Raw genomic sequence first — 11,844 nt, 5'->3', positions numbered from 1 at the left:
CGAGGCGGCGGCGGCGCCATGGCGGCTCTGCTCTGCTGCGGGCGCGCTGTGCGGCGGGCGGCGGGGGCGGCGGCGGGCTGGGCCCTGGGCGGGAGCGCGAGGCGCCTGAGCCGGGAGCAGAGCGGGGCCGGAGAGGCGCCCAGGTGAGCCCCGTTTGCACGGGTTGCAGCGTCACGTGTGAAGCGGCCCGTTTCCTCGCTTAGCCGGGAGGAAGCGCCGTGGAAGCGGGGGGGGGGGGGGCGAGGCGCGCGAAGGGAAGCGTGATTCGGGGAGGCGCCTCTGTTACCTCTAGAACCAGAAACCTTAAGGGTTGGCTTTTAAAAGGCGCCCGAGGAGGAGGCGTCTCCCGCAAACCGAAGCGAGTCCGGGCGCGCTCGCGGTGGACGTTGCATTGATCCTCATTTGAAAGTCGATTGCATCATGTGTTGTGTCTTAATTTTTGTTAACTAAATAGTTCGTGTGAATATGCAAAGGGAATGAATGTAAAGGACCGTTTCCCTCTCCTCTTCCTCTGCAGCGTGGATGCCAAGCCCAGGAAAACAACCCAAATCCCCAAGTTATACACGAAAACAGGAGACCAAGGTAGCAGCATCCTGCCAGCGGAGGCAGGTCTCCGATCCACCCGGCTAATCCTTGGCCCATGAGAGCACCGTGGTGCCACAAGGGGCATTTTTGACACCCTTAGAATGACTGCTGGAATCGGCTGTTGGTCTCTGCTTCAAATATATATCTACACACAGAAACAAATGGAAAATATTTTATAATGTACCTGTGACATGTTGTTAACAAAAGAAAACACAAGAGATTGTAAAATATGAGATGCTTTGCTCAGATTCTTTTTTAATAATAATAATAATACATTTGAATGGGGATACTGTATTAGTAAGGGACACGGGTGGTGCTGTGGGTTAAACCACAGAGCCTAGGGCTTGCCAATCAGAAGGTCGGCAGTTCGAATCCCCGCGACAGGGTGAGCTCCCGTTGCTCGGTCCCAGCTCCTGCCAACCTAGCAGTTTGAAAGCACGTCAAAGTGCAAGTAGATAAATAGGTACCGCTCCGGCGGGAAGGTAAACGGCGTTTCCGTGCGCTGCTCTGGTTCGCCAGAAGCGGCTCAGTCATGCTGGCCACATGACCCAGAAGCTGTACACCGGCTCCCTTGGCCAGTAAAGCGAGATGAGTGCCGCAAGCCCAGAGTCGGTCACGACTGGACCTAATGGTCAGGGGTCCCTTTACCTTTACTGTATTAGTGCAAATACTGTGAAGCCTACTGTCCCAAGTGATTCCTTGCATGGGGGAATGAGTCACTGCAGAGAAATTCTGTGGGCTTTCATTGGAGTCAGTTGCCACATTCAGCTGCCAGTCATTGGGGCTACAGAAATCCATCACTGCACATGCACGTGTGAACAGGGCTTTGGGCACTTGGGTGTGAGCCGCTTCATATTTTTCTCACTGTTATCATCTTGCATGGTTTTCAAAAGGGTTTTCCAGCACATTCACTGGAGAGAGGAGAGCAAAAGATGACCAGATCTTTGATGCCCTGGGAACACTCGATGAGCTGAGTTCAGCCATAGGGTAACCAAAAGACTGTAAATTATTTCTTCAATTTATAAGAATGTTTCAGAGAATAATAGACTGCCACTTTGTTTCTGGGTCTGATTCAAAGTAATCACATTTGTGTTCAAAGCCCTAAACAACTCGGGCCCCAGATTCCTGAAAGACCCCCAGATTCCTGAAAGACCCCCTCCTTTCAGAACCCTTCCGTATATTAAGATCAACAGGCACTTGGGATGTTGGTGGTGGCCCAGGAGGAGAGGGCCTTCTCGGGCAGCCCCTCAGCTGTTGAATTCCCTCCCCACAGGTGCGCCTGGCACCTTCACTTTATGGCTTTGGACCTTTGGCACCTGAGACATGGTTTTTAGGACCCACCCAATTACGGTGACATTAATAAGCTTTAACCTTTTTAACTCTGAATTTTTAAATTGTTGAATTTCACGCTGGGACTTGCTGGTGAAAGGTGGTTAATAAAAAAATTTAATAGTGGTCATTTGATATGAAAGAAAGCAGTTCTGTCATGGGAAGCAAGGAAAGCCTCTCATTTCCCCCAGCAGCTGTTCTTGCTGGTTGGCAGCAGGCAGCATATTTCCTTGCACAACCTTCTTCCCTGGCATAACCTTATTCTGAGCCCCACCCTGCTACCTGATTAACAAAGAGCAGTTTCAAAACCTTTTATTAAGTGAAATGAAACCTGCCAGGCAGCATGGTCCAGGGTGGAGAGGGGAGTGACAGGAGCCCGTTGGAACTGTAGTAGAGGCCTCGCTCTGTTGCAGCTGCCCACAGCCATGACTCGCCATTTGTGTCCTGCCTTGGTGATGTCAGAGGAGCAGGCTGTGCCTGGCCCTGCTGCCCTGCCCACAGGCTGAAGCTCCAGGGGACATCATCTCGCCCTGCAAGAGTGCTGCAGTCTTTTGCCAGATGTTGGAGGAGGTTATTCCAACCCCTCCCAAAAAACCCATCTGTGGTAGTTTTCTAGATGTTGGATTCCAGCTGTGGAGAGTTGCAGTTCAACCACATCTGGAGGGTCAGAGATGTTCCCTCACCCCCACATTGGACATTTTTTGGGGGGAGGGTCTTTTTCAGTGGCTGCTAGGCAAGGATGGCTCTATGGAACCTTCAAGTTGGGAGGCAGTCTACCTCAGTAATTCCACATGCTGGAGAGCAATAATGGGAGTGGCTGTTGCCTTCCTGTTCTGCTTCTGTGCTTCTTGGAAGCAATTGTTGGCCACTTAAGGGCAAGCAATGCTAGACCAGATGTTCTGGTCTAATCCTGCAGGTCTCATCTCATATGAAGAGCCAGGAACAGATTGTGTCTGCCCTGAAGCAATTTCCTGTCTGCCTGAACATGAGAAGGCCATACACCTCTCACATCACAATAGTTCTTTGGGGGAACTTGACAATTCAACTGGTTTCAGGCTTGTTTGTAGTGCCTCCACAAGAGGTAAATCTCTCATACGAACAGCATCAGTTACCTATATCTCAGGGTAAAATCTCTCCTATTTTGCTGCAGGCTAAGTGCTGAATTTGGCAGTGAAGGAGGTCACTCGTTTGTGCAGGAACTTCACCAGGTAAGAAATAGCTGTCTCCCCGTCACTGACAGCATCCGCATACGAGGACTGCCTTCCTGGATCAGACCAAAGGACCCTCTTGTCCAACTCTTGCGCTAAGAGGAGACAGCAAGAGAAACTTTAAGACTTTTCATTCGTGCTCTTTTTATTTACAGTATGGGCAGGGTATAAATAATACAGTGGTACCTCTAGATACGAACGGGATCCGTTCTGGAGCCCCGTTCGCATCTAGAGGTAAACGTAACTAGCGACGGCACGCCTGCGCATGCACGTTTCGCTTTCCGCCGCTTCTGTGCATGCACGTGACGTCATTTTGAGCATCTGTGCATGCGCAAGCGGCGAAACCCGGAAGTAACGTGCTCTGTTATTTCCGGGTTGCTGAGGAGCACAACTTGAACGTGCTCAACTCGAAGCGTATTTAACCCGAGGTATGACTGTAAGTTGTTGTATTGTTACTGTGTGTTGCTTAATTTATATATTTGCTACTCTGCTAGTAGATTTTTATTGAAGAAGAGCCCTGCCAATGGCCCATCTCAGCCAGCATCCTGTTCTCACAGTTGCCAACCAGTCGCTTGCAGGAAACTCTCAAGCAGGATCCAAGCACAAGTGCTCTCCTCCCCCTCCCTGCCTGAGGTGTCCCACAGCCGGTATTTGGAAGTCTCACTGAATGAAGAGGCAGAGCACAGATAGCCTCTCCTCCCTAAATTTGCCCTATCCTCTCTTAAAGCCCTCCAAGTTGGGGGCCATCAATGCTTCCTATGGGAGCGATAAATTCAGTAAATTGCGATGGCTGGCAACAGTTGCTAGCATTCGGTCATTGGGGATATCCTATCACTGAGCATCTTGTGCGGAGGTGTTCTGCCTAAGAGCTGTTGGCCTAACTCTTGTCCATCTGCTTGTGTAAGTTAAGGCAAGGGCAGGGGGCCAGCAGTTGTCGTCCTCTTGCAGATGTGGCTGGGTCCCACCTTCTACCATCCCTGCCCATTGGCCATGCTGGCCGGGCTGATAGGAGCGGGAGTGCAGCTTCATCTGCCAGAGGAGGACCACCACAGTTTCCCACCCCCTGATGGAGCCAGTGGTGGTGGGCGTTCCAAAGCCTCTTCCAATTTAGGTCAGAGAACTCTGCCCATTCTTTGGCACCTTCAGAGACACGAAGGCAGGCCAGACCAACAATTAAAACTGCTTTCTGAATGTCTCGCCATCTGTGCAAAAATAGTGCTCATCCGAAACACCTTTGCTCTGTTTTGTTTCTGCAGGTCCAGTGTGCGCTGCAGGATGCTGGCTCCAACGTGGCAACTCCCATATCCTCCGCCAGGGAGTCACATTTAAGTAATTGGAACCTAGTATAGATCTTCATTTTTAAAAATAAGCTAACTGCTGCCCTTTTTGAAATGGTTTTGCTGCCATTGCTTTTGGGGATCAGTTTTGCTGGACAACTGAAGGAAGTACTCTGACCATGAAACCTTTGTTTATGTGGCTTATTTAAATTGGGTTTTTTATTGCATTTACACCCCATTCCTTTCTTTCTTCCTGGCAGGGCCCTAGGCAAGGGTCTGACTGGACCCAGACCTGCCAAGCTTCAGCCATGCCAAGCTCCCTCAGACCATGCCCTGGAACAGAAACACACAAGACTCCGTTGTGGTTTCTTAGTGGGGGGAAATGCTTTTTCTGCAAAGATTTTGATGCATGCCTTAAAAGCATTACATATGAATATATCCCAAGTATAAATGTCTCTAATAAACGTTGACTTGCTAGGTTGCCAAATGCACAAGTTGGCCATAGTGCTTCTGCTTGTTAGGGCTGCCCACCTACTTAAACCCTGTTTAAAAATGCAAGATGGCATTTTAACCATTTTGGGGGGAAATGCTCTGTGCATGCTCAGAGGTGCTTGAGGTATTCCAGGACTCAGCACTGGAACCCACACAGGCCCCAAGACCCAGGCTCAAGCCTCCTTCATTTTAGGAAGGTTGATGCGTCATGTGTGGCAGTCCCTATCCTGCGACTTAAGCAGGGGACTGAAGAAGCCAGGGCTTCGCTTTGGGGGTGACTCCTTGGTTGGCTGGTCCACTCAGCCGTGTCTCTTCTTCTGCAGAGCGAACGTCGTTCAGTGAAAAGCCCATTCTGGAGCTGGAGGCCTGGATCGATCGCTACTCTGAGCAGCTTCCGCCACTCACAGCTTTCATTTTACCCGTAGGTATTTTGCGTGTTCCGTTGTGCTCTGTGAGGAGGTCACAAAGCAGAGGCCTTGCAGCATAGAAGGAGGGGGGCAGATATCTCTTGGTTTCCACTGGCCAGATTCCCATCCGGAACAGTGTCACAGGGCTGTGAGTGACAGGTGGCTCAGCCACCCAGATTCTTGTGCAGAGTTCCTGCTTGGCAAGCACACTGCTGGGGCCTTTGGGGAGCTCTGAGCCATTGATCAGGCTGCTTAGTTCTGGGTTTGGGTGCATGGATCCTGCCCCCCAATACACACACCAGCTGATGCAAAGGGAGAATGATCCTGCTCGCCCCTGGGTGTGCCAGGGAACACTTTGATGCAGCCAGACCAAGCAAGATTCCTCCCCCTTTGCACCAGAGAAAAGGACTCCTCCCTCTCTCATGATGCTAGAACTTGTGGACACCCATGAGTTTCTGTAGTTCCTTTTTACAGGAGTCTAAGTTGGGGGCCATCACAAACCACTTTGATTTAACTGCCACCTAAATCCCAAGCTTGCTGTAAGGCCCTGGGCGAATCGCTCCCCTCAGGCTCACACAGAATTATAGAATTGTGGAGCTGGCGGGGACCCCAAAGATAATCTAATCCACCCCCCTGCTGTGCAGGAATCACAGCTAACAGCTAGTTCACAGCACTTTCCTTAGGGCATGTTTTCACAGACACTCCTTCTGACTTCTGTGGGAAGGTAGCCAAAATGGTTGCATCGGCTGCAAATGCGCCTGTTCCTGCTTCAGGCGAGGGTTTGCAGCTCCACAGGTCTCAGGTTCAGTCGCCAGCCTGCCCTGTCTCAAAAGTATCAGGGAAAGACTGCTCTCTGCTGAGGACCCCGGGGCGCTCTCATCAGTCAGAGCAGATGGGCGGGGGCTGGATGGGCCTGACCCTGGCATAAGGCAGATCTGGATGTTTTGTTTAATGTCATTTCAGTCTGGCGGCAAAAGCAGCACTGCTCTCCATCTCTCCAGAGCCATCTGCCGCCGAGCCGAGAGGTGGTAAGTGAGCAACTGCAATGACGAAGCCATGAGAACCCCCTGCTGCCCTGAGTGAGCTGTCTGGGCTGCCAGCCTCTCTTGTTCAGTCTTCGCTGGCATGTCAACCTTGTAAGGCTTGCATGAAAATTGTTTGGAAACGACCACAGGTGCTCCCCAGCAATGCTGGGGGAGGGCACAGATCAGAGTTTGTACTGTGCAGCAAGACAAGGAAGTGTTTGCCAAAAGAGATCCTGAGTTCTGCAGGAGCCGTTAATGGGCAATGCAAACTAATTGTGGGTACTCCCCCCCCCCCCTTTAAATGCAGTTGGTTTGGAGCAGAGAATTTGGTGCATTTAGCAAACAATGTTTTTAGCACCTTAGGATCTGGCAGAACAAGGCAAAATTTACTCATGCCAATGGGGGGCATGAAAGGTGGTTTTGGATCCAATTATATCAGCTGTAGTGATGACTGTCTTCCTTTTCTCTTCTGCAGTGTGATTCCTTTGGTGAAAATGGGAGAAGCAGATGCAGACGTGGCCAAGTTTTTGAACAGGTAACTTGGAACTGTTCCTTTTGACAAAGCTGGGATGGGGGGGGGGGGCAGGGGGAATGCGTCGAGACTCTAGTGGATCACACAGTCAAGGCACCAGATAAGGGCTTCTCTGCACCTCCTTTCCTGGCCACAGGCCCTGCTGGTTTCTGGGGCTGATCTAGTGGAGAGCAGGATGGGGAAGGCTGCTCTGCCCTGGGAGCTTCTTGCTGGATATCTCCTACTGAGACAAGGGGATGGATGAGAGTCCTTTTTGCATCTATTTTGGGAGCCCTGCCCCTTTGGTTCCATAGTGCCCCCCAACCCTATAGAAAGCACTATTCAAAATAGCAGTTTGCATAACCCACTAAAGAAGATAACACTAAGATTCAAAACAGTAACAACTAATTGCCCCTTTATTCAAAATCCAGTTGAAACTATTTAGTTTAATTAATTCAACACAACTGATGAATTTGATCCAGTGGTACCAGCTTTTCAGAGTCTGATAATCATTTTATGCCAGTTTGGGAACTACTGGTCTACCTTGGGGCACTCACATGGACCTTGCTGACTGTCCTGCGGAGACCAAACAGTCTTGTCTTTTCTCTTTGTGCTTAAGCTGGGAAGTGGAGAGGAGGAAGCGTGGAAGCTGAGATTTGGGGCAGTGGAAGGAGACATCTGGAGTCTGCTGGTCTTTGAGAGAGGATGGTGGGGAAGAGATGTCCTTTCTCTAGGTGCACACCCTGCAGGCATACCCAAATTGCTAGCGCTTCCCTGCTCCACATGCGGAAGGTGTTTTGGGAAGGGCTGTAGTTCCATGCAGACTTGACATGCAGAAGGTCCAAAGTTTCGCCCCTGGCATCTTCAGGTAAAAGGGGCTGTTGGCAGGTGATGGGGAAGGGAACCTTCTCTGGCAGAGAGCTGCTGCAACCAGTTGGAAAGGACAAATACTCTGCCCCCTTTTAAGGCAGGTAGTGTCATCATGGAGCAGGCGCAGGTAACTTCTCACAGCCTGTTTGACTCTTGTTCTCCCTGTTTTGGGGAGGGGGTCATGCAGCAGCCAGATTATTGTGGCTAAACGTGGCCTTCTGCCATATCCCATTACTATAGATGCTGGTTCCCGTTCAGTGCCTGCCTCCTCCACTGAAATTGCAGGCCTCACAGGGGCTGGATTTTACTTTGGTACCTGGCAACTGCCTAAGTCAGCCTTCCCCAACTGGCTACCTTAGATTTTAGTCTGAAGCACCTGGAGGACATCCAGTTGGGGGAGGGGGAGCACATCCATTCCTCTACCTTTTTGATTGGCTACATGCGCAGGGACATCTTCCTCCTTCCAGCCCTAGATGCTGCCCCACCCTTAGGGTAGACATGCCCATTACGCACTCTTATCCTGTACAGAGATGGACAACAGCTTTTTTCTCCCGTTCCTTAGACTGAGCGACTACTTATTTGTTCTCGCCCGCTATGCTGCAATGAAGGAAGGGAAGCAGGAGAAGATCTACACCAGAACGGAGTAGGGAGCAGAGGCCCTCTGATGCAAGAGGTGGACTGCCAGGCTTTCAGGCAGAGGACTGGACAAGATGGAAGATTGCTTGCAGTTTCAAACGGAGCTCTTGAAATCTACTCCTGAAAGCTTATTTAAAGCTTGCGGCTCCAGTCTTGCTCCATTTTGAGACCAGCTTGCTAAGAGAACTTGGAGCGTTCACTGTGAATAGACTTCAGCTGCATTTATTGACATGTGCTGATAAAAGGAGGGGAGAAGCACATGCCACACCTGATGTGTTGCAGAGCCCTTCTCCGCAAGAGGTGTTCTGTTGCCAGAGGCACTTGGCGCTTTGACTCAGATTGACTTGCAGACCACAGCCTCTCTGTTACACTTCCTTGTCCTCTTCTTCTTTTTGAGGTCATCGTTGAATCCATCAACACTTTGGCAGGAGACGCAGCATCTCAAGCACAGCAAAGTTCTGCCATTGTAACCTTTGTGCAGAGAGATCCTGGAAACGGCTGCTGAGAGGTGGGAGGCAGCAGTGGGCATCACCAGATTGGAGCTTTGGGATGCAGCTCAGCTGCCAGAGGGCTTCTGCTTTTTTCCTTTTGTCAGCAGGACTCCCAATTTTTCATTTGCCTCTCAGTGGCTGCCATTTAACATACCCGACCCTTCCTCTTCGGGGTCTGTTGAACTGTTCAGAGACATACCTCCTCTTCAGTCATGGGAGTCTCTGTTGTACGTTTCCTCACACTGCTGTAGGTTTCTTTGAAACAGAAGCCAATTTTTACGAAGTGGGGAGGGAGAAACCCACCTCCCTATGACTACATTGAACCAATCTGTCAAGTTTATTTCCAACATGGAGAATATGCTGTAAAATGCTAGGATACAGGAGGGCCAAGATAAAATATTTTATTAATCTCCTATGGCAAACTTTCCTCTCCTCACCTCATGACAGACATGCAAGGCATTGTTTTGGGGTGGGGGTGATGTTAGACCCCTGACAGCTTGCATAGCTTTCCTTGTTTGGGAAAGCCACACCATGCCCAACTGTTGCGGGCTAGAACAGCCAAACTCTTTCAACATATTTAGTACACAATCACAATTTGCACATCAGTTCTGAAAATGTATACATGGAGGAAGCAGTTCATCAGAGGGTCAAGGAGACCACTGGGAGGGGGTGCTGTGTAGTGTCATCCCCCCATTCCTACTCTATTGGAGAGATTCTACTGGAGAGCTTGCCCTGTGCCACCCCAACATTCCTTCACCAACTGGCATCCTCTAGATGTTTTGCACTATAACTCCCATGGGCCCCAACCAGCACAGATCTGGGCTGTTGGGAATTGTCGTCCAAAACATCCAAAAGGCTGCCCTAGAGTATCCTGCAACTTCTGTAGTGCAATATTGCCAAATCCATTAAGAGAATGCTCTTAATGTCTAGCATTTAAAACATGAGACACACATTCTTCTGCAACATTCAAAGTAAAATCAAGAAAAGGTGGGGATTTGGGTTTTCAGTTAACAGGTTCATGCTTGAGAGTGTTCTCTGGGCCCAGCCCTTCACTAGAATTATTTTAAAAAACAAGCAACTATTTTACACCTCAAGGCTAAAGATTTGCAGTGGTGGAATAATCAAGGTTAGAAAGCATTAAACGGGGCTTCTGCAAAAAGAAAAACAATAAAACCAGTAAAACCCAACATTCTTAAAATATTTTGCATTTGATTACAGTTCAATCCCTCCCTTCCCACTCTTATTCAGATCCCCAGGATACCTTGGGTGGGAGACTGAGCTGATCACAAATCTACTTGGAGAGAGGGAAGACCCTGCACAAGGTGACCTTTCTCCCTTGCTTCCTGGCGTTTAGTCATTCCAAAGACATCCACCCATTTGTGGCAAAGCAGAGACCCGGACCAGGACAAGTCCAGTCCCTGAAAGATGCCCTGTGCTTTGCACATGGTCCAGTCAGATTCAGCAAAAGGTGGATCCCTGGGGAGAAATATCACCTTGTGGGAACATTTTTTCTCTTCCCTTTGGGCACATCTGGGATTGTGGGAGATGTCAAGGAAGGGGAGCTTGGGAAGGACAAGTGCACAAATGAATGTGAATACAGAGCAAGCAATGAATAACGAGCAACCTCAGCATAAACCCCTTTGCAATTACAGAGTTTAATGGAGTTGCTGCTCCTGAACGGAAATTGAGAAGCTATTCAGCATAGCAAAGTCCCTGAGAGGTTAGAGCAGGGAACTGCTCTCAGCTGCCCAGGAGCCTCTGCAGATTAGCTCAGCCACTAAATGTTTCAGCGGGCTCTGCCAACTGAGGCCCTAAGGGGAGTTCCCAGCCAATGGGGCCTTGGCCCATCCTCCCAGTTCCACCATCCCCAGCCGATGGTCAGAAAGGAGGGCACCAGGTTGGTGAAGGCTGCTCTCCGACATCTGACAAGCTGCAGGCCCACAACTAGCAAAAATCTGCCACGGGGGAGGAATTCCACATCACAAACCTAGCGGGAAGCACTCATTTGGGGGCCTGCAGGCAAACATGTATTCAGACCGAGAGTCAATGCGAAGCTGTGGGAAAGTCGCAGGCGACAAAACCTGGGCACAGAGAGAGGAACACAAAAAACATGAAGAGAAAGCTCCTGCAATCTCACGGGGCTCCTGAGTTGAGCAGCCTCAAGCCTGTGTTTCAGAAGCCAAAGTGGGAGGGAAAAGCCAGCTCCCGACCTTCATTCCACAGCGTTTTGCCAGAGTCTGACCTGGCCTGGCCCACAGCAAGGTCCAACTATTTGCCCAAGACCAAGATAAAAATTATCCACAGGGCACACACCCCAGGGCCCATGAGTAGTTTGTGTGGCCCTGTGTGCAATCCTCCATTGGGCATGGCCCCCCTCCAAGGACAATGCACAGGCTTGGCTCTTGATGCTACATTTAATGGCAGGCCAGCTGCGTTTCCAAGGAGGTCCTCCTTGCAGAGTTGCGTCCAGCGGCATCAGAGTGATGCCGGACCCCAGGCCAGAGCTACAACCCGCTCAGGCGGCCATTTACCCAGGTATAGCCCTGAGAGCCCATCCAGCTCTTGAGAGCGTAGGCTAGGAGAGCTCAAAGCCTGTGTTCATGCTGATGGCATAGCGCAGCTTCTCCCGCAGAACGCTCTTCTTGCTGTAGTTGGGCAACTTGAGGAGGTTGAAGCAGGTCGAGGAGGTGGGCAGTCGCCCGCCTGGCTCTTTCTTCCGGATGGTGAAGAAGCCCCGCAGGACGCTGCCCAGGGTGTCCCCCGTGTCCTGGGGAGAGAAACAGAGGGCTTGGGGTGCCACAAACACACGCGCCTGGCGAGCGCTGCAGGCTGAACAAAGCATCTTGCCTGAGATCTGGGTGCTCTCTGCCCAGAAGGCCCTTGGGACCCCAACAGAGCAGCCTGTTCCAGGCAGGGATGTTCCTCACTATTTCCACATCAGAGAATAACTGCTCTCTAGAGCAGAGCGAGGGGACCAACCCCAAAGGACAGGCCTGCCTTACGGTATGCGATT

At 50.5% G+C, this 11,844-nt stretch overlaps 2 protein-coding genes across 9 annotated transcripts in view; one reads left to right on the top strand and one right to left on the bottom strand.

The window, feature by feature from the left end:
* Window positions 1–12: 12 nt before the first annotated feature.
* Window positions 13–9,244, top strand: MMAB (metabolism of cobalamin associated B). 2 transcript variants are annotated; one of them, XM_083407342.1, is made up of 9 exons: window positions 13–143; window positions 518–582; window positions 1,479–1,572; window positions 3,065–3,122; window positions 4,379–4,451; window positions 5,215–5,312; window positions 6,262–6,326; window positions 6,799–6,858; window positions 8,267–9,244. In XM_083407342.1, exons 1-9 carry the CDS (start codon window positions 19–21, stop codon window positions 8,349–8,351), a joined length of 723 nt encoding a protein of 240 aa, XP_083263468.1. In that variant the 5' UTR covers window positions 13–18; the 3' UTR covers window positions 8,352–9,244. The 2 variants fall into 2 exon arrangements, with proteins under 2 accessions (XP_083263468.1, XP_083263467.1); XM_083407341.1 differs by lacking the exon at window positions 6,262–6,326.
* Window positions 7,223–11,844, bottom strand: part of UBE3B (ubiquitin protein ligase E3B) — a 33,511-nt gene continuing 28,889 nt past the window's right edge. For 6 of the 7 annotated variants that reach the window (XM_083407265.1, XM_083407263.1, XM_083407261.1 and 3 more), the window contains one exon: window positions 9,216–11,598. In XM_083407265.1, the coding sequence (XP_083263391.1) occupies window positions 11,407–11,598 (192 nt within the window). In that variant the 3' untranslated portion in view covers window positions 9,216–11,406. Of the gene's footprint in view, window positions 11,599–11,844 lie in introns of all 7 variants that reach the window. The other variant, XM_083407266.1, reaches the window with a different exon arrangement.

This window comes from Podarcis tiliguerta, assembly GCF_965153285.1.
Source record: "Podarcis tiliguerta genome assembly, chromosome: 13".
NCBI lineage: Eukaryota > Metazoa > Chordata > Lepidosauria > Squamata > Lacertidae > Podarcis > Podarcis tiliguerta.
The sequence above is the reverse complement of the archived record's forward strand: the minus strand, read 5'-3'. Positions and strand labels throughout refer to the sequence as shown.

Coding starts and splice junctions, on each gene's coding strand:
- MMAB (XM_083407341.1), top strand. CDS start 19: ATGGCGGCTCTGCTCTGCTGCGGGCGCGCTGTGCGGCGGGCGGCGGGG. Junction 4,452..5,214: donor CGCCAGGGAGTCACATTTAA/GTAATTGGAACC, acceptor CTTCTTCTGCAG/AGCGAACGTCGTTCAGTGAA. Junction 5,313..6,798: donor TCACAGCTTTCATTTTACCC/GTAGGTATTTTG, acceptor TCTCTTCTGCAG/TGTGATTCCTTTGGTGAAAA.